This window comes from Neomonachus schauinslandi, chromosome 2, assembly GCF_002201575.2.
Source record: "Neomonachus schauinslandi chromosome 2, ASM220157v2, whole genome shotgun sequence".
Lineage (NCBI taxonomy): Eukaryota > Metazoa > Chordata > Mammalia > Carnivora > Phocidae > Neomonachus > Neomonachus schauinslandi.
In genome coordinates, this window is record NC_058404.1 from 140653803 (window position 1) to 140676280 (window position 22478).

General features: G+C 41.2%; 1 protein-coding gene across 1 annotated transcript in view; it reads right to left on the bottom strand.

Annotated features, from left to right (window-relative positions):
* Positions 1-347: 347 nt before the first annotated feature.
* ANXA3 (annexin A3) overlaps positions 348-22478 on the bottom strand; it is a 51405-nt gene continuing 29274 nt past the window's right edge. Inside the window, exons 6-13 of the mRNA XM_021702325.2 lie at positions 21961-22051; positions 16018-16097; positions 13054-13110; positions 12579-12672; positions 10864-10959; positions 9864-9922; positions 8328-8450; positions 348-742 (exon numbers count right to left, since the gene is read on the bottom strand). Of these exons, the coding sequence (XP_021558000.1) occupies positions 683-742; positions 8328-8450; positions 9864-9922; positions 10864-10959; positions 12579-12672; positions 13054-13110; positions 16018-16097; positions 21961-22051 (660 nt within the window). The 3' untranslated portion in view covers positions 348-682. The remainder of the gene's footprint in view (positions 743-8327; positions 8451-9863; positions 9923-10863; positions 10960-12578; positions 12673-13053; positions 13111-16017; positions 16098-21960; positions 22052-22478) is intronic.

Genomic DNA, 22478 nt, shown 5'->3' on the forward strand with positions numbered 1-22478 from the left:
TGATTCTACATACCCATTCTGGGAAAGTAGAATTTAGCATGAAACGACCACAATTCGTGCTTGCCGTTCTGACAGGAAGTGGTTAGATTCATAGTTCAGCAGATGGCTTCGGAGGCCTGAGTTACTTCTCCCACAATGCCACCCCTGGGGCGTGATCACAGCTAGAAAGAGCAGGCCAGGATTACACACGGCTTCATTCTATTCTTTTCTTAAAAATAAATGTGATTAATAAGGTAATAGATAAATTAAAGCAGCAACAGCTTTTATAACAAAAATGTGTTTTAAAATATCATTGATTTTGGCAACCAGGCGCAAAACAATGTTGGCATATGCTGAAAATAGACAAATTTCCTTTCACAAAGGCAACAACTTTTATTGACTGATTACACATTTAATGTGTTAGAATTCTACAAAGATTCTCACTTCCTAAGCAGAAAAATAACTTGTATTAGCAGATCCTTCATACCATTTAAAAGTTTCATTTATGAATTACTACATGATGCTGAGATGCTCTACTATAATCACTTTTTGTTGTTATTATGGAATGATGAAAATGTCTGTTAGGAAAACAGTTTGCTGTTTACACTTGCTTGTAATTTTAAAGACTCTGAGAAAGGAGTAAGCAGAGCTGTTGGAAAGGCCCATCATGGGCGCAGCGACCTTTGGAGATTATGTTCTTGACTCAGTCATCTCCTCCACAGATCTTTAAGAGTGTGATTTCATAGTCTCCAGAAGTATCCGACTGTAAGGAATAGGAGAAAAGGACAGATGTAGCATAAATAATGAGGGGACCAAAACTGAATCAAATCCCACAGCTCTAGGAGATTCACTGGGGTGAGATTCATGACCTGGATCATTTAGTAAAATGTACCTGTAATTCCATTATTCATTCATACCTGAGTGTAATTATTTTCCAGACTAGCATCTTCTTTACAATACATAATGTTGAAATTCTTCCTGATTCATCGCAATTAAATTTCAATTTGGGTTTAAGAAAATAAGACTGCATCAATTACATAACATTACATAATATTACTTTCCTAACAAAACTTTTAAAATGATAATTTTAATAATATTACATTAATATTCATCAAACACTTGCTCTTTTTTTTTTTTTTATTTGAGAGAGAGAGAATGAGAGAGAGCACATGAGAGGGGGGAGGGTCAGAGGGAGAAGCAGACTCCCTGCCGAGCAGGGAGCCCGATGTGGGACTCGATCCAGGGACTCCAGGATCATGACCTGAGCCGAAGGCAGTCGCTTAACCAACTGAGACACCCAGGCGCCCCAAACACTTGCTCTTCTAAGGGTGAACTACTTTAGTCTTACAAGCCTTATAACTCTACACAGAAGGTACCCTAAGTATGTCCATTTAATGAGAAATGAGAAAAACAGAGGTTAGGAAACTTGCTCCAAATCATACAGAGAATAAGCAACAGAGGTAGGATTCAAAGCCAGATAGCCTGGTGCCTTAACACCATACATACTGCCTGACTTAAGAAACTGAAACAAACAACATTCAGTTCCTTTCCTCTAAGCTAGGCAAAAAACAGCATGGTTCAGAACAGTCACCATGTGAGATTGAGGCCTAATGTAAAAAGATACCATGTTTGGGGGCACCTGGGTGGCTCAGTTGGTTGGGCGACTGCCTTCGGCTTGGGTCATGATCCTGGAGTCCTGGGATCAAGTCCCGCATCGGGCTCCCTGCTCAGCAGGGAGTCTGCTTCTCCCTCTGACCCTCCCCCCTCTCATGCTCTCTCTATCTCATTCTCTCTCTCAAATAAATAAATAAAATCTTAAAAAAAAAAAAAAGAGATACCATGTTTGCAAAACAGGTAAAACTTTTACATAACATTGGAGGGAAAACTTGCTTTTAATCTAGACTGCCTAATATCCTCACATTATTCTTGTTTTATTCAAGGCAACTCAAAGATTGAGCACTTCTTATCACTTAAGTTTCACATCAGGATAAATATGAGAGTTAGCAGTAATGCAAAGGACACAATGAAGAAGGGTCATTTAGAGAAGAGGTTATGCATTGCTTTCATAATGAGATACAACAGGCATTAATACACATTCTCTTGTTTTATACAGATTGTAGTTCTTCCTCTATTGGTTTTTCTAAGTCTTGCTCTGTGGTATGTAATAATCTCTGGAACTGCTGATAAGCCAATGATGCTCTAGCTGTGTATGAAAATAGCTCCCTTTTAGCTATCTCTGACCAAGTTGTAAACAATTTTTTGCGGTTCTATCAGTTAGGCAAGAAAATACATCCAAGTAGCTTAACGGAGCTAAATATAAATTCTGATCTACTGTTGACGCTAAACAAAGTCCATCCTTTCTCCTACCTCCATACCTTTATGCCTTCTCGTAAAATAGCTATTCTATTTATATGGCATTTTAGAAATTTTACCATCACAAAAAAACTAATGTATTTTCAGAACCTTTGAACATAAATTACATCTTCCTAATGAGGCTACATTAATTGTTCTCAAGAGACTAACTGGCTCTGCTGGTGTAGTTTTCACAGTGCTACCAGCGATCCTCTCTTCTCTCAACTTTGATCCCATCTTTTATCCTCTACATTTAATCCATCCTGCCAATTATTTCTTTGCAGTGTTCTTTAAGTTATTCCTTTTTCCATTCTGACCATGACGAATCTACTCTAGGCTCACATCTCTTGTCTCTAGTTTCCTTGGTTCTAGATTCATCAACTGTATCTCCAAGGTGTTCATTCTTATTGCATTGTAAATCAAGTCCAAGGGCCACCATGTCCATCAAGCCCTTACTTTTCCTGTAAGTAGTCCTGGCTTTTTCTTCTTCTTCTCTGGCTTCCTTACCTTTGTCTTTTTTGCAGGCTCATCCTCAGCTATCCAGCCATTAATTGTCAGTAATGCTTAAATCTCAATTCTAAGCTTTCTTCTCTTCTCAATCTATGTTTTTCTCCTTAGATTTTCATTCATGTCCAACTATTCAGTAACGTAACTGACTCTGAAAATATATCTCATACCACTAGCTACTGACCTGACAATTCTACTTACATGTTTCGAAGACATCTCTAACTCAAAGAGTGCAAAACCAAACTCATGAACTTTCTCTCCTACTCCCAAAAAAAGAAAAAGAAAACAAAAACAAAAACCTAAAGCCTGACCTTGCAGAGAATGGCACCACTATCTGATCCAAAGTTAGAAACCTGGGAATCATCCTTGATACCTTTTCTTTCTTGTTCCTTACAGCAGGATATCACATCAAGTCCCCAAGGTTTTTTTGTTTTGTTTTGTTAACTGGATTTTTTATTTTATTTTATTTTATTATGTTATGTTAATCTCATACATTACATCATTAGTTTTTGATGTAGTGTTCCATGATTCATTGTTTGCATATAACACCCAGTGCTCCATTCAATACCCACACTCTTTAATACCCATCACCAGGCTAACCCATCCCCCCACCCTCTCCCCTCTAGAACCCTCAGTTTGTTTCTCAGAGTCCATGGTCTCTCATGGTTCGTCTCCCCCTCCGAATCCCACCCCCCTTCATTTTTCCCTTCCTACTATCTTCTTCTTTTTTTTTTTTAACATATAATGTGTTATTTGTTTCAGAGGTACAGGTCTGTGATTCAACAGTCCTACACAATTCATAGTGCTCACCATAGCACATACCCTCCCCCAAGTTTTAATTCCTAAATATCTTTTGAGTCTTTGTTCTTTGCTCTCTTTGCATTAGTACTTCTCATTACCCAGTCATAAGCAGCTCCAGTATGACTAATAAAACAACTCAGCACCCCCAAATCTCTCCTTTCTTATGTCCAATTCATTCCCTGTGGTCACAGGGATCTTTTTAAAATGTACTTCTGATCATGACACTATGCACTTAAAATGAAAACTCTCCAATGTTTCTGGGCAAAAGACAAAATCCTTAAAACTGCCAAAATGGTCCTGGGTGATCTGGTCCCTCCGGCCTTATTTTTCATCATATTTCCTTACCATGAGGTCTTTCCACTTGTAATTCCTTTTCCTTTTGTTAGAATGCTCTACTGACTCTCCGACACCACAATCCTTGTCTATTCTTTTTCAGATCTGAATCATAACTTCCTCATAGAAGCTTTTCCTATAGGTCAAATCCTCCTACCATATGGTCTTACAGCACAATATCTCTTTCCTTTACATTTAACATAGTTGTAATTTTACATTTATTTGTAATTCCATAAGGGCAGGAAACTGTTTTTTCCCCTTTGCTTGTAATTGTAACTCTGAGCCAGGCACATAATATGCATTCAGTAAATATTTTTAATTGAATGAATGAAATACAAATTCTGTGATCTCAAAACTCTCTTTCAGCTAAATTCATCTCACCACTCGCATTTTGTTTTTCAATATTCCCCAAGGCAGACCCCCTAATCGATCAAGTGCCTTACTGTTTCTTTCCCTCCTTTCCTTACCATACGCACCTTCCTGAAGCATTCGAGTCCCTGTTGAGCAACATAGAACCTGCCCACAGGAGGCACTCAACACAAGCTTATTAAACCTGAAAGGCAGGGTGGCTCAGTCATTAGACGTCTGCCTTCAGCTCAGGTCATGATCCCAGGGTCCTGGGATCGAGCCCCGCGTCTGGCATCTGGCTCCCTGCTCGGCGGGAAGCCTGCTTCTCCCTCTCCCACTCCCCCTGCTTGTGTTCCCTCTCTCGCTGTGTCTCTCTCTGTCAAATAAATAAATAAAATCTGAAAAAAAAAAAAAAAACCTGAAAGGCAGGTTCAAGACCCATTTTCCCCAAAAAACATTCCCTATCTAATCCCAAACTTCTTTACTCTTAATTCCTAGATTAGTATCCTCTGTACTGCACAATCTAGTACTTAATTGTATGCTGTTTCATATTATCTTCTTCTAATTGTTTTATTTATGTTCACCTCAAATCTCCACACAGACTAAGAATTGAGGATGGCTACTATGTTTTCCATTAAAGACCCTGGAATTGTACTATTTATTAAATAGCTACTTAATTTGTTTGCTCAGTGAAAACTACCAAGAAAATGTAATTTCATCCAAATTTTGTATTAATATCTTACTATTAAGTAATAAGAGAGGCACATTTTTTTTCACCTACCTTCTCCCTCCCCTCTTCCTCCCCCCAGTCATCACCTGAGAAAGGTGTTAATGAACAGAGAAATGTCTCAACTATAGGTAGAAGGAAGAGGAAGACAGAACCAAAGGTCAGGTGATATACATAATTCCTGAATTATGGAAATTTAAGGATCAAAAAGATCCTATTCATCAGTACTGAAAATGTAATGAGATTATTTAATATGTTATACTTAATAATGTACATTTGTTTGTTTGCTTGTTGTTTTTTGCAATGTGGTTTGTGATTTTGTTGTTTAAAAATTTTTTCCCTGCTTCTAGGTCACAAAGGTAATTCTTGTATTTTCTTGGATTAGCTTTATAATTTTATCTTTTATATTTTGGTTTTTAGTTCATCTCCAGTTTACTGGTAATGTGGTGTTGGGTAGGATCCAGTTGTATTTTTTGCTATAGAGTCAACCAGGTTTCCCAATACATTTTTACTAAATAATCTGTCCTTCCCTACAGATTTATGGTGCCCCCTCTAGCCTATGAGTTTCCACAAACAATTGGATTTGTCTCTGAGGTCTCTATTCTGTTCCACTGAGTCATTCGTCTGTTCTTATTCCAAAACTACACTTAAAACAATTAATAATTGCTTTGTATTATGTCAGTCTCTAGTAGGACTAGCCCTTTCCCTATCTTTATTCTTCGTATTTAAGGTTGATTAGTCATGAATCTTCATTCCTTCATATAAATGTTAAAGTAACTTAATCAAGTTCCTCAAAGAAATCCAGCTGGAATGTTGATTGAAATAAATCACATGATTTATAGCTTACTTTGAGGAACAACTGACATCTTTATAGTATCCTATCACATAACACAAGTGCATAAACTCTCTCTCCATTTATTGACATATGTTATGGTGTTTATAACAGTCTTAAAGTCTTCTCCATAGAGTTATGTCGTCTTGGTCAAGTGAATTCCTGGATAATTTATAGTTTTTCATTTCTATTATGAATGGTATCTTAATTTTGATTATATAGTGTAAGAAATACTATTAATTTTTACAGGTTGATCTTTATCTGGCAACATTGATGAATTTTTATTACTGATGATAATTTATAATCCCTGTTGATTTTCTAAAAAGATGATTGTAATTACTGAAAATAATGAAAGCTTCGACTCTTCTGGTTCAATCTTTACACATTTTTTTTTTCTTCCTTTCCAGTACTATCCAGGACCCCTAGTCCTCTGTAAGATAGTATTAAGGTATATTAGTAGTAGTATAGTATAATATTTATCAGTATGTTGGGAGCATTATTGTTCTGATCCCTATCTCAAAGGAACTGCATCTAAAGTTTCTCCACTGAGTATAAATATGTATTTGCTATAATATGCTGGTATGTAAGCTTTATCAATTTAAGGAGGTTTGCTTCTATTCTTAATTTGGTGAAATGTTTTTTATCATAAATATGTATTGATCCTTTTCAAAAGCTTTTTCTACAAAGACTGAAATAATTATATAATTATCTTTTATATGTGTGGAATGTGGGAAATCACTTTAATTACTTTTCTGATGTTGAGCCATCCTTTTATTCCTGGGTTAAACCTCACTTGATTTTGATGTGTTATTTTTTTAATAAACGGCTATATTCAGTCAATATTTTACTCTTTGCTATGTTCATAAGTGAAGTGATTTTGTAATTTTCTTTATCCTCTGTCTTTGGAATCAAGATTATACTAAAATCATAAAATTAACTAGGCAGGTTTCATTTTTCCTATATTCTGGTCCACCTTGTATAGGATAGGAATATCTGTTCTTTGAAAGTTTGGTGAAGTTCACCTGTGAGTCTATCCGAGCCTGGGATTGGTGAAATAGGTCTTGGACCTCCTTTTTAATCTGTCTCACGCTTACTGATCTAGTTCAAGCTCTCTATTTTTTCCCCTGATCCAACCTTAACATTTCATTTTTAAAACATGCACATTAGGTGATAGAAATGAAGAAACCTCATGTAATTTTAAATTACAAACTGAATTGTTTAGCAATGGATTTTTCTTTTCTATCAGGGTACGCATAGCTTAGATGTGTCCTAATATAATAAGCCTCAATTAGCCAGCCACTGGGGAGCGAGAACTAATGGTTAATTTAATTTTCTAGTTTGCTGAGGGTGAGCTGAAGGCCTCATGTTTCAACCTTGTTACTGGCAATCTTTATAAAATGTGTGAGTCTACTTTCCTGCCTTAGTAAGTACAATATGGTTAATGTTATTAAATCTACCTGTGTTGATTGAAACTATTGCAATGTGTCAGAATCGATTCAAATTTCATTGAGCGTGAGCTGATGAAATCCTCGCTAAGCCCCAGGCACAGTCTGAGAGCTGCCTTTTTGAGTAAGTTCCCAATTTCAACTTAAGCATGCATCTCCTCCCGCAAAGGTTTAATGTAAAAACAAAAGCTCTGGTTCAAAGAAAACAAGGATTGGTTTTGGTGAATGAATCTAGTTGATTAATTGACATGCAAATGGAGTTCATTGGTAATATTTACCAAGATTACAAATGTATTTACATCTGCCTCAGCAATCCTACCAACTTATCCCTTAGATACACTTATCCCTTAGATATACTTGTACTTTATGGAATTGTGTATGCGTATCACAACACTGTTTATAATAGCAAGAAATTGGAAACATCTATTGAAACGGTGGGTGCAAATATATAAATAATGGAATGATACGCAGCTGTTAAAAGAAGAATGAGAAGGTTCCTATAAACTGAAATGAGAAGAGCTCCAAAGTACAGAACCATGCTATCTATATTTTGAGAAAAACAAGAGGAAATTTAGCTATGCCTGAAACTAATGTGACATTGTATGTCAACTAGACTTCAGGTAAAAATAGGAAATTTAAAACATGTATTTTTCTTTCCTTCTATTCTCATAAAGAAAAGCTGAAATAAATAAAAGTACTGTAATATCAAAAACAGGTAAACAACTTGCATGTACAATTCACAAAAGAAGAACAATTCATGGCCACTAAACCTAAAAAAAAAAATTTTGAGTGTCTATTATGTGCCTGGAATTTTAGAGCTAAAATTAATCACTCTCTTTAGGAGACATTTTGTTATCACTATTTTAAACTCAGAAAACACATTTATGCATTGACAGGGAGAGAGAAAACTCAGTCACATATCTCTATGTTTTAAGGATTATACAGGAAAGAGGATGAGTAGAAAAGACAAAATGGGTTTTGCTATTTTTAAGAGGAGACTTACTTTAATTGCCGAATATAGGGAATAGCCATGATGCTTCTTAAACTCTGCTCGAATGTCCAGAAGGTCTATTTCTGATCTGGACACCATTATTCGGTTCAGAGTAAACTCGTCGGTTCCAGCACCCTGTTAAGAATACAGGTGTCCACAATACAAATCTCACTGGTCACAAGACAACATATAGATCTATATCTATGGGAAACAGATAATGGTGCACAAAATATTCAACCACAGTGACTCTTCTTCACTCATTTGTCATCAAACTTCATCATTCATATATTCGAGAAATATTTATTGAGCACTTACTCTGTGCCATCACCATGCCAAATGCTGAAAACAGAGATGAGATAGCCCTGTTAAGCGTTCAATTTTGTAAAGGATATACTATGTAATCCAACATATGGGAAATACTGGGTACTATGGGAGTATATATAAGGAGAGCCTAAAATAGATCAAGGGTTAGGAAGGGTGTGCCTGAGAAAGTGGTATTTGACCTGGGGCCGAAATAATGAACCAGAGAAAGAAATCTACTACATGCCAGATATGCACTGTGCATACAGTAGCGAACAGCACGGATTATAGCGCTGTTCGCATGGAGTTCACGTTTTAATGGATGGAGATGGACAGGAGAGAAAATTAACACATTGTTTATGTAAACAGTGATAAAAATTATGGAATGGAGTGTGACTGAAAGGAATCCAATCGACCTGTTTAGTCAGGAAAGACCTCTCTCAGGAGGCGACCTGAGAGATGAGAAGGAGCCAGCCATAGGTCGATCTGGAGGAGGTCCATTCCAGGCAGAGAGGGCAACAAACGCAAAGACTCTGGTGTGGGATGACACTCAGCATAGTCAAGGACAGAAAGAAGGCCAAGGTGGCTGAGGCATAGAGGGCAAGGATGGGGGGCGGGGCGGGGAACGGTATAACTTCAGAGAGTCGGGCAGGGCTAGCTCCTGTTGGGGCTACCCACTGAGGTGACTGAACATGGGACAAGGAGCAGCCTTGGGTGGGGGGTGAGGTGACAGACAGGATGTGTTCACTTTGGACATAACTTTGAAGGCACACGTGGACCTCCATAGGAAATGTCCAGGAGAGAGACTGAAGTACACATCTTCTCATGTGCCCGGCTCAGGGCAAGGCCTGAAGATAGAATAGAGCAAGAAAAACACCTGTACTCAAGGATCTCACTGTCTAGCAGCAGCAACAGACAAGAAAGCGCAGGGTTTCTATAGCACGAAAGGCTGCTGACTCGACTCGGTTTATTTTAAGAGGCCACTGGGCCTTATGGGTCAGGCTTGAGGTTTGGTGTTCTAAACCAAGGTTCACTGCCTCCACTAACTGTGATGTGGGGAAGATAATTTAGTCAACGCTTTGCTGTACCTATCTCTAGAATGATTAGGATACTCACTACCAACCTCTAAGACAAAACGAGGACTCCTCCAAGGAGGGAAGGGACATGAAATTCCATCAGTATGATGCAGTATTTTTTTATATTCTCCTGGAGAGAGACTAAGAATGTATATGAAATTTCCAGACCTACCTTTAAAGCCTGATACAGTCTTTCAGCTAAAAAGGCAGGCACGTTTCTGGCACAGTGAACTATTATAAAAAGCAAAGTAACGTTCAGTTTCATTGAATAGAAATTGAGTTAATCTACAGTAATATGTTTTTTTTAAAAGATTCTTTGAGTAACCATACCACTCTACCCCCTGGTCACTACTAGCCTTTATTTACGATGGAGAGGTGAATGCTTCACCTGACTTTCAAAGGCTTATCAAGTCTTGATTCGCACGGAACTTAAGCACAGTCATTCTCTTTAGTCAGGGGGAAAATATAATTACCTGCCAAAGAAGCTCCCACAGCAGCTGACTCATCTCCTGATCCCAGACACACCAACACCTACGCTTACATCGATAACTCCCCAGGGTGTACCTTTGCTCCATTTCTAGCATCTCTGCTGATAAAGAACTTGGGCCTGCAGACTGCAGAGACCTCCTGGGGGGGACTGATCTGCTTACATAACGGTGTTTGTGTCTGCTTTTTAATCCACATGTCTCCAGGACCAGCTTTGGTCTGTGCCTGACTTTCTGTTCCATACTCCTGGTTGGCTTGGCCAAGAGGGAGGAGACCTAGAGTTCCGACCTGGGCTCAGCTTTGGGAGTCTATGGATATCTTCCCATAATAACCACATAGGGTCAATTACTAAATTTAGTAAATTACTCAATTACTCCGTTTTCAACAAGCCTCAATAAAAATGCCAATAGAAATGTAATATTTTCATCTCTCCAGGAGTTTACTAATCCACGCCTGGTGACAAACCAATACAAAGTTAAAAGGCAAAGTAAAACCTCAAAAGATAACTTCTTCATGCATCCACTTAACGGTATTTGTGGAGCACACTGTGTGCCCCGGGGACGGTGCCAGGGGCTATGGGAGCATAAGGATGGATGGGTCAGCCTTCTTACAGGGAAGGAGTGAACCTTCCCATTGATTTAAAACAAGTGCAAAGTAACTCAGGTTACAAGCACTGAAGGGCTTACCTATGGCCAGAAGTAGGTCTTCAAAATGCCCAGACAATTCTCCTTTTATGCTGTCCTCAATGTCCTTCTGGCTAATATTTCTGTATTCGTCAAATGCTAAAAAGCAGCACCACAAAAAATATTTAAGGCATCCCAGTTGACCACAACTTGAATATATTCCAGTTTTTTATTTGATATGCAGCAAATCAAGTTAAGTGTCAAACTCAAAAACTCCTCTTTAAACCATCAAAATTTGAGCATGGAAGTTTTTGTTTTTTTTAATTATCTACAATAAAACCTAAACCTCGGGGCACCTGGGTGGCTCAGTCGGTTAAGCCTCTGCCTTCGGCTCAGGTCATGATCCCGGGCTCCTCGGATGGAGTCCCACATCAGGCTCCCTGCTCAGCGGGGAGTCTGCTTCTCTCTCCCTCCGCCCCTCCCCCCTGTTTGCGTTCTCTCTCCCTCTCTTTCTCTCAAATAAATAAATAAGATAAAAAAAATAAAAATAAAAAAGCCCCTAAACCTCATAGGCCATTTTCTTCAATGATCTGTCTCTCTCCTCCCTTCCCCCTTCCCAGGTTGGTGGAATTTAAAATAGCTCGAAAGGTTAAATTAAAAATAATTTATCTAGTAAGGTGGGCTACTTTTAAATTATAGCATCACCTGGGAAAAATAGTGTGGTCATTAGTCAAATATGTTTTATCTGCTAAAGAAATCTTAATTATGCAGATTTCTTTCTGCTGAGTAAATCATTCCCTAAAGCAGCATGGCCTACCCACGCTTACCAGAGGTAATGTCTTGATCAGTTTTTGTCCCAAAGCAAAACCTATAGGTCACCAAGTACAGCGGCATACTTTGTAAGCCAAGTAAATTTTTCCCTAGGAAATTTTGAAAAACCTTTGGAGAGAAATCTAGCATTGTTTAGTTTTTATTCTTCAAATAAAGGTACTCATAAAGCAACTATAATATACTATTACTATTATTTTCTAAAATAAGTGCAATGTAATGCCAAAATTAAGGAGGGGCAATCTCAGAATTAAAAAGTCATGGTGATATCCTCATGTTTCCTCATTTTTCCGTGAACTCAGCATAAGCCTCGTCACGCACTGTGGTTGCTCTCTCGACCAGCACTTGGGAGCCACCGCTGGAGGCTCACAGTAAACGGAGTTCTGGGCTTCTGGGTGCTGTGGCTTCCAGAAAGGTTCAGGGGGATACACGAGTGAGGAGGTGGCTGCTTAGCAGTTCCATGTAATAGTTGATCTGACCAAAAGAACTATGCCGCCTTTCCCCCATTCACTGTCGAATCAGAAAGAGCTGAACGTTAATCCTTATTAACACATTAACAGATACCCAGCGTGCCTGGTTTCTCTGGAAAGTGGCTAACTAGGGGAGAGATGGGCTGGAGGCATTGCCTTCGGGCTCCCCCATACCACCGGAGTATTCCTCTCTGCTCTCACCCCAGAGGGCTCCCCTTTTTCTTCTCCCTGTTGTCCCTCTCCCACCTGTTACTTGTCACTCACTAGCTAATGTACTCAGCCTCCAGGGAAGACAAGAGTAGGGTCAGTTCCGCCTTGACTTGGAACACAGCTCCCCATGTTTTCTCCTGAATTGTTTATACATACAAATGGAACAGCCTTTGCAATTTTTAATTTCGCTTTCCAGAATTTTGTATACTAAACCCCAAAACATTTGCAAATGCAAGACAAAGCAAAAAGGTTTGTAATGTGAGTGCGTACTCAGTTTCAGTTGAGGAAAACTCCTTAAACACAGGATCTCGGTGAATTTATCTTCATCTGTGCCCCATCTGTTCTCCCCAGCATTATAAAGAATCTATTGGATGAGAAGGAAGATTTAGAATGTTATTATGGACACAATCTCTCTCTTTCTCTCTCTCTCTCTCTTTCTGGGCAGGGGGTTGGTGGAACGAGAAGAGCGGGAGGTTTACTTGGTAGTAGAGGTTAGGGAGATAATCTCTTACCCGGGTCTCTCACTGTTAGCGGACTAGGAACCTGAGAGTCAGGGAGGCTGGAGACAGAAGAAGAAGAACCAGCACGGGGGGAGGCAAAGAACCAGGGGTGGGTAATGCCCAGCCTTCAGGCTTCTCCTCCCAACAGGACAGGAGAGGGCAGCCTCCTCTGGTGCCACACGAATGAAAAGGCAGTCGAGGGGGAGAATGGCTACAGGAGATGTTGTCTTCGCTCTATTACTGACCTGGGCATCCTTTTTGGCCAGCTGCCCATCCACTTTAAGACTCTCATCTCTTCTGCCCTACACAGGGAAGATGAAAACAAAGGCAATCCTTTTAAGGACAGAAGATTCTAACACTCGGTATTCCAATCAGCAGGGCATTTTAGAGGTTTTTCTCCAGTGGAGACCATGAAGCACAGAGGAGCTGGGCACTCGGGGCTCCTGTTCTGGCTCTGCTGCTCACTAGCCATGAAATTTCTAGCAAATCACACAATTTTCTGAGCCTCAGTTTCTTCCTCAAAGATCTTAAGGGGATGAAAAAACAGGCCACGGACTGGGAAAAAATATTTGCAAACACATATCTAAGACAGGACTTATATCCAAAATATATAAAGAGCTCCTAACACTCACTTAAACCAATGAAAACCTAATTAAAAAATGGGCAAGAGATCTGCACAGAGATCGGATAAACAGTTGGCAAGAAAGCACATGAAAAGATGCTCAATATCATGCGTCATTAGGGAACTGAAAATTTAAAAAAAGAAAACACAACCATAAAATACCACGACATACCTACTAGAATGGCTAAAATCCAAAACCCTGACAACACCAAGTGCTGACAGGGATTTGGAACACCGGGAACTGTCATTCCTTGCTGGTGGGAATGCAAATTGATACAGCCGCTTTGGAAGAGAGTTTGGCCACTTCTTACAAAACCAACCACACTTTAACCATCATCCGGCAATTGTGCTCCTTGATATTCACCCAAGTGAGCTGAAAATGTAAGCCCACACAAAAACTGTACATGAATGTTAGAAGTTTTTGTCCCTCATTGCCAAAACTTGGAAGAAACCAAGATGCCCTTCAACGGGTGAAACAAACTGGTGTATAACCATACCATGGACTAATATTCAATGGTGAAAAGGAAAAGAGCTATCAAGTCCTGAGAGACACTTAGCATTTTAGCAAATATAAGAAGCCAGTCCCAAGAGGCAACGTGCTGTATAGTTCCCACCATATGACATTCTGGAAAAGGTAAAACAATAGAGACAGTGAAAAGATCAGTGATTGCCAGGGGTCTGAAGGGAGGAAGAGAAGGATGAAGAGCTGGAGCACAGGGATTTTAGGGCAGTAAAACTATTCTATGTGATACTGTAATGGTGGGTGCATGATGTTATACATTTGTCCAAACCCATGAGTGAAACTTAATGGACCCTGTGGACTCTGGTTGATCATAATGTGTCAGTGTTCATTCACCAGCTATCCTATGCCACACTCGTGCAGGATATTAATAATGGGACACCGGGAGGGGCATACGGGAGCTCTCTGTACTTTCTGCCCCACTTCTCTGGAAATCTAAAAAGATTTTTATGCTCTTAAAAATAAGGTCTATGAAAACACAAAACCCTTGCAGCTTGCCACCAGCTCTCATGCCGAGGGCTCTTGGTGAAGCGTGCGTGCGTGCGTGCGTGTGTGTGTGTGTGTGCAAGTGCTTGTGCACACAGCCCATTACAGAGAGAGGCGAGGTAGGAAAAGGGAGATTGCCTGAATTATTTTGAGAACTTTAGGTGAATGAAATGTTTGGCTGTAACATTTATAAAACGCATTTATTCCCATTTTCAAACATTAGGTCCTGTATGCCTGTTTGATTTCCACATGATTTCTTTTATTTTCCTTTTCAGTGTGGCTGCTAGTTTGCCTTTTCGTTCTGGTTCGTGGTGTGCTCTGCTCGAGTAAGAAAACGCCGCATCTCATTGGTACCGCTACGAATAATCGTGTCTTATGTTCTCAGTACTGCACATGCCCACTCTCTCTCTGAATCTTCACAACACCCCCGGAGGTTGGTACTATTATTATTTTAATTTTACAGATGTGAAAACAAAGGTTTTGTTTTTTTTAAAGATTTTATTTATTTGACAGACAGAGAGAGAGCACAAGCAGGGGGAGTGACAGAGGCAGAGGGAGAAGCAGGCTCCCCACCGAGCAGGGAGCCCGATGCAGGGCTTGATCCCAGGACCCTGGGATCATGACCTGAGCTGAAGGCAGACACTTAACCACTGAGCCACCCAGGCGCCCTGAAAACAAAGGTTTTAATGGCTTAAAATAGCTTGTCCACATAAAGCTAGTAGGCAGTAAAGGAGCCCCAGAGAGCGCGGTTTTTTTTATTCTAAACACTGAAGCCCTACTGTTCACTGTTTCCCGGGGCTGTTGTGTGCTCGTGTGTGTGTGTGTGTGTGTGTGTGTGTGTGTGTGTGTAAATGGGCATGCACTTATACACAGAAACCTCTGGGACAGTATGTTTGTGCCAATGCCTCATAAATTTGGGTTTGTAGGTTCAGTCTTTAAGGTTTTCACCATCTGAGGTAACTGAAAACGTAATTAGGATAAATTGTTTCCTTGTGGCATCATGCCTCACTTTGACAACTACTGTTTCTACCCTCAGGCTGAGGCCAGTGCTGGGACTTTCTCACACATTAGGAGCTGTGTAAATCAGCTGAAAGAGGCCAGTGAGATATGGCTGAAATCACTTCCTCTCTACACACATCAGTGGTGATACCTCACCCTTGACCTTACCTCCTTCATTATAAAGTCATGAACCTCCTAAGAAGAGAGAGCTAGGTGTGGCCTCATTTGGTCATACACTGATGAATGGTTTAGCAACTCTTCCGAAGGTGGCAGAGATAAAGTTGCAGCAAGTCTTTTTTGTTTGCTTTTATTCTGGCAAGTCTTTTTTTTTTTTTAATCCAGAGACTGATATACCCATTTCTGAAGATAGTTTTTCTATATCAAGCTTCGTACTTAATTTAAATGCCGACAAAGAAAGATATATTCTTTGGAGTCCAGAAATGAAAATGTAAGATGAACAAATTATTTCACGAGGAAAACTGCAATCTCATTGTCTCCATTTGGTTATTTTTAAACTCCCTAAAAATTATTATTGAGCATGCAGCTTATCGGGCAGCTAAGCAATATAAAATAAAAACTTACATCTGCCAAAGTCAACAGAGCCTTCCGGAAATCTCCAGATGTTTCAGAACTAATGTCATCTCCAAGACTCTTCTTATATACTGAAACCAAATAAGAACACATTAAGCCTTAACAAACTGAAAAACATTATTACAAAACCGAGAAAAGCTTAAATGTCAACACTGGCAAGGAATGAGTACCTGAGAAAATAAATCTTGACTCTTTTTTTTTTTTAACTTCCTGGGGCTCTTCTGATAGGGATACATTCTTCTCGTAACTATTATTATAGTGTGTGTTGTGGTAGATACGGAAGAACAGAAAGAATTGCCATGGAAAAGCCAGGGTGGGCAAGCTGCTAGTTTGCCTTCTGATTACTATTTCATTCCTCCACAGTAACAGAACACTGTCCTTGAGCAAGACCTACTGCCTACAACTTAGACTGCATTCTCAGCTTTCCTCTTAGCTTAGTACCTTAGGTGCAGCTCCATGACTAAGTTCTTGGCAATGAAACGTAGGTGAACATACGTGACATTGCTGGGAAATCTCCTTAAGGATGGCTTGTGCCCTTCCTGCATCCTCCTGCCTGGTCTGTAGACTGACGCCTGGAGCTCAGGCAACCATCTTGGACCATGAAGAGAAGGACTACATCTTAGTGACAACACGGACAGAAGCAAGAAGGGGCCTGGGTTCCTGAAAGTGTTGAGGAGCTACCACACCAGTCCTGGAACTGCCTGCCTCCGACTTCTTCTACATATGGGAGAAGTACATTTTTATCTTATCCGAGCCGCTGCTTGTCTCATGGAGCCTAACCTTAATTGTGATGTATACGGCTAGATTGAAAAATGTGATACCTCTCAAAAGTGAGAAAGCTCCCCTAAAATATACTACTTGCCATGACAAATGCCAATTGTGTGTTCACGTATCTGAGTACCGACTAGTTGTAGCCCCTCTTGCATAGTCTGCATTGTGCAATGTCTGCTCGTTTCAAATCGATTTTCTGCTCCAGCCATGAGGTGGTGATTCACTGGCGGCCACTATGTACCTGGATGTAGCTGACACCAGGTAGCTATCCGAACTCTGCCCGCATCCTTCTCAAGACCTCTATGGTCATATAAATGTTTTTGGCCTTTTAAATCAATAGAAGATGATTACAGAAGGTGATATGAGATTATCTAATAGCAAGAACTGTGTTGAAACAGAAACTCTTCCAGCATGATTTTAGTCTTTCTTTTTTACAAAGTCTATAGTTTTTTAAAGCAACTCAAATAAGCAAAATCCATTATGAATGCAAATTACTTATCTAAATAATAACTCTTTATAGGCATCATTTTATCTAACAGTTATGATATTGTTTTATCTATCCTTCATTCTAATTAGAAAAAAAACTTTTTAATACTAGAAGTTCAGAATTCAGCTCTCTATTTAGACTCTGTCGTGTCATTGTACTAGACCAGCTACATGAGACACTTGGTCCTTTTATGAGAGCCAAGATGGTAGCTGATGTCGATGGATTTCGTATGCATGGGCCTCCATTTTACATTATATGGCACCATCACTCTTGCTGCAACTGACTGCCACAGGGTTGGCATCTGACTCTAGGTGGTCAGCAGCCAAAGAGGTGAGCTGGTGGGAGAACGCTGCCCAAAATTACGCTATCTATTAGATGGCGCCTTCCTGAGCTCACTGAGTCTTCTCTTAGGGAGTGAGCTGTACAGAAAAAGAGACAAAGACAGTAACAAAGAAGGAGAAAAACTCCAAGGAATGAGGGGCAAAAGAGAAGCCGAGAATAACCGTAAACCGTAAATAAAGGGGCAAATAAAAGCTTGAGTAGACAAATGGTAAGGGGAGAGAAGTGGCTTGGGACTGTCAAGAACAGTAGAAGCAGAAGGGAGAGGAAGGAGTTACTGTAACACAAACATCAGCACAGGGAGCAATGGATGCCTGATGCTGAGGGAGCCACAGATAACGGAGTCCCTAGGGTAGTGCTGTGTCCTGAATCTCCGTAAGGCTTGGCTACACATGACTGGGCCTGTTTCCTTCTTTCACTCCTTATGTATCATGAATCCCTATTAATCAAAGTAACCTAGATGCCGGTCCATTCCTTATAGCCTTAGAGAGCTTACCTCACACGGATATTGAGGCCCCCGATAACTCTGAACTATGATCACAGGTCATATTTGCAAAACAACAGTCCTAAATGCTAGAACTTTCACTTGGCTCTTAAGACGACAATCTCAATCTTGGAGATATTAATTCAATGCCTATTTGAATTTATCCCTCACCGTTCTGGGCACTGAAGCTACAGCAGTGAACAAAACCAGACAAAATTCCTGGCTTCACAGAGTTTACATCTTAGGGTTGTTTGTACATAGATGCTGGACCCCAGAAAGCCATCGAGGGGCAGTCAATTCATGGAGCAGTAACTCTTCTAAGAACTACTAGGAAGTAACCAGGCACCTTGGTATAGAGCCTCTGGCTCCGATGATTTTTTATATGCAAATCTCATTAAATTGAGAGAACCAAATATTTTAAACACCTACAATGTGTAGCTATTATTAAGCAATTATCTTATCTATTCCAAATGCAGCCTTCTCTACCCTGCTTTGTGGAGCTGGGATTGGGACACTGCAAGTTACACCTCTCTTCTGTACCCCTCTCCCCTGCCCTAACTCTCTGTTTGGCCCACCACTTGGAGAGGGAGGAGAGGGAGAGGGGGAGGGAGGAGAAGGAGAGGGAGAAGGAGAGGGAGAAGGAGAGGGAGAAGGAGGAGAGGGGGAGGGAGGAGAGGGAGAGAGGAGAGGGAGGGGGGAGGGAGGAGAGGGAGAGGGAGAAGGAGGAGAGGAAGAGAGGAGAGGGAGAGGGACGAGAGGGAGAGGGAGAAGGAGGAGAGGGAGGGAGGAGAGGGAGAGGGGGAGGGAGGAGAGGGAGAGGGGGAGGAAGGAGAGGGAGACTGGAAGGCAGAGGAGAGAAGAGCAGGATCGTTGTTTGCTATTCCTGTCGGCACAAACCAGTGCAGGCCTTTCATCCTGACAGTAGCAGTTGGCTCTGGGCTCCCAGAACAAGTCACTTAGCGGCAGCATGGACAGGCCAGCTCCAGCTGTACGTAGCCCTTTTGCAGAGATCTGAAGTCCTGTTCCTTAAACCTCCCCTCCGAGCCCCTGAGGCACCAACACCGGCAGGGTGGTGCCCCTCCTCCGAGCTTCTAGCTTCCGACAGCTCCAATCTCTTTCCTGTGTTGTCCCAGCCCTGCGGTTTGTTTATACCTCCTGCTCGGCCTCATTCCCTGGTGGCCTTTTTCAGTCCTCCAAAAAGTGTTGAAACAATTCTCTATGGTAAATTCTGTTAAAAGGCCTAGTGCTGTTTCTGTCTTTATGGAGCCCTGATGAGCACATGACTAAAATGGTCACTTACCTGTCACTGAGGTGAGTGAAGGTATTTACCTTCTGAGGAGAATTTCTCAGAGGCGGTATATCCCTTCTCTGGACTTCTCCTACTGCAGAACCTCCCTGATACACAGACATAGAAACTGTGGCTCCCTTGGGTTACTTGGAGAGGGTTCCAGGGGGCTGGTGTATAATATAGAATTTGGGCTGGTCTTTGTCCTGGTTCCTGGGAGGTAACCTCTAAATCCTTGGAATTTCCCAAATAACAGGAATGTCTTTGTTATTCATGGCAGGTCCCAGGAACCACACCTGAGTTTCTGCCAGCAAGATGACCCAGGGTAGTGGCTGGTCCCACCAGAAAGAACAACCATGTCATTAGAAGGGTTGGGGCTCTGAGCCACATGATATCAGCCTGACCTGCAGGGAAAGGAAGGGGACTGGAGACGGAGTACAATCATGTGGCCAGTGATTCAATCAGTCATGCCTACGGAATGAAACCTCAATAAAAACTGGATACCAAAGATCAAATGAGTTTTCCTGGTTGGTAATTATGTATCGATGTGCTGGGAAGGAGATACATCCTGAGGACAGGAAGCTTTGCATTTGGGACCCTCTGAGAACTCTCCTCTGCATGTCTTCATTTGACTGGTCCTGATTTCTATTCTTTAGAGTGACACAGTAATTGTAAGTACAGTTGACCCTTGAACAACATGGGTGTGAGCTGCACAGTCCACCTATATGTGGGTTTTTTCAATAAATGTGGTACAATTTTGTAAATGTATTTTCTCTTGATTTTCTTAGCAACATTTTTTTTTTATCTCTAGCTTACTTTACTGTAAGAACACAGTATATAATACGCCTAAGACACGAAGTATGTGTTAATCCACTGTTTATGTTACCAGTAAAGCTTCCAGTCAACAGCAGGCTATTAGTAGTTATTGGGGAGTTGGAGTTATACACGGGGGTGCTTGGGTGGCTCAGTCATTAAGCGTCTGCCTTCGGCTCAGGTCATGATCCCAGGGTCCTGGGAACTGAGCCCCACATCGGGCTCCCTGCTCAGCGGGAAGCCTGCTTCTCCCTCTCCCACTCCCCCTGCTTGTGTTCCCTCTCTCGCTGTGTCTCTCTCTGTCAAATAAATAAATAAAAATTAAAAAAAAAAAAAAGAAGCTATACGCGGATTTTGAATGGTGCAGGGGGTCGGTGCCCCTAACTCTCATGTTGCTCACGGGGCAACTGTATAGTGCTTTCTTGAGTTCTGTGAGTCATGCTACTTGATGGGGTTTTGGAATATAGTGAGGTTCAGTTGGGGTGGGGTCCAGAGCCGACTACCAAGAAAGAATTCTTGAGATGTCTTTGGTGCAAAATGGTGGTTTATGAAAGCGCAGCGACAGGACCCGTGGGCAGAAAGAGCTGCTGCCCTGGGGTTGTGAGGGGTGGCTGATTATATACTATGGGGTTGGGGGAGGTAAGGAAAAAGGGAGGTTTCCAAAGAACTTTCATATGCTAAAGAGGACCTGCAAGATACCTGAGGCCTTGCCGTTGTCAAGTTAATGTTGTTTACCCGTCTAGTAAGGCATTAACATTAAGATAGCCTGGAACTTTCTGGAGCATTACATTCTGCCCACTTTAAGTATCTGTCGATGGGCTGCAGGTTATAAAGACATTTAATTGTATTTACATTCCCTTCTGGAAGCTATTGCTAAGGCTTTTGTAAGTAAACTGAGGGAGACTGTCTTGCAGGATTGTGATCTCTATAAGTTAACTATTTGTTTTTCCTTTAGGACAGCCAGGAGTGCCTGAGGAATGTCACGTATCATATATCCCATGGGGGGTAGTTGTGGGGTGTCAGCTTCTGCTTTGTCCTCAGCTTGCCTTCTGTTCCCTCATCACTAGTGAGCTCTTGAGCCTGAGGGAGTGGGGAGAAGCCCTGACCTTGGAGCTATTCGGGCAGAAGGGCACATGGCCTGGGGCCACTGAGCTTGGGGCCCCGCGTCCGTGTCTGTGTCCGCGTCCCCGTCCGCAGTGAGGGTAATCCTCCCGGGGACTGTGCTGTAACTTGCGTTGTCATGCTAACCCTGGAGGAGGGGATCTGTGCCAGAATTACACTGCAGGGACTTTCTCATTTTTACACAGCTAACGACTATGAGGACTTGCGCTAATTATACTGAATCCACATGCTCAACACATTCTCTAAATGGTTCATCTAATTTTCCACACCCCAAATCACGAGGCTCATCTAAGTGGTTTTAAACATATAATATTGATATATAATGATTTGAATCTCTTACACTGGCAGTTGATTCAATTAAGCAGTGATTGCCAAGAGCAAAACCCACCACGGCTGTAATGTGCTAAGTGCAAAGTGTCAATGCCGTGGTTATGCAGCAGTTTCTAGCTCGGTTCACAGTCACATTTCCTCTGAAGATCCACCGACCTTCACCCATTTTAGAATGTATCCTTCTTTTCACGTCTTGCCTGCCCAAAATGCCTTGTGAAGAAGAGCTTGGTGGGTTTCTGGGGAGAGCCACATGGGCTCCTATGTGTGTGGACAGTGGTAAAAGTAAGCAGAGAATAAGCCCACCTGTGTAGTAGGCTTGCGAGATCTCCTTCATCTGCCTGCTCGTTCTGGTAGTTAAGATTTCAATCAGTGCATGTTCACTTGTTCCAGTGCCCTGAAAAAGAAAAGGAAATCTATTTTTAGACTACTTGAAAAGCTTAACGTCATGCATTTCAGGCTTAATACAGATGAAAAGAAGTTGTCGTAAATCAGCATAAGGTTGTATATTGCTCTAAAGCGGTTTTCTCGTTTTTTTCATATGTTTTAGTATGAAAATAACCCAAATCATCTAAACTGACATCAAAATGTTCAAGAAAATTTCCCACTCCAGTGTAAAAATCAACTGAATAACTGTAGGGAGAAATAGTGTAAAGGGAAAAGCCCGTGTCATTCAAGGTCAGAAGTGAGCATTCGAATATGCCATTATGTTTAGAAAGGGCTCTGCAGTTCTTTCGAGTGAGTTCATCCTTCTGCTAATGCACTAGGTCAGCAGGTATCATCTTCATACAGGGAGATTTTTAAAGCCTTAATGATGTATGTCA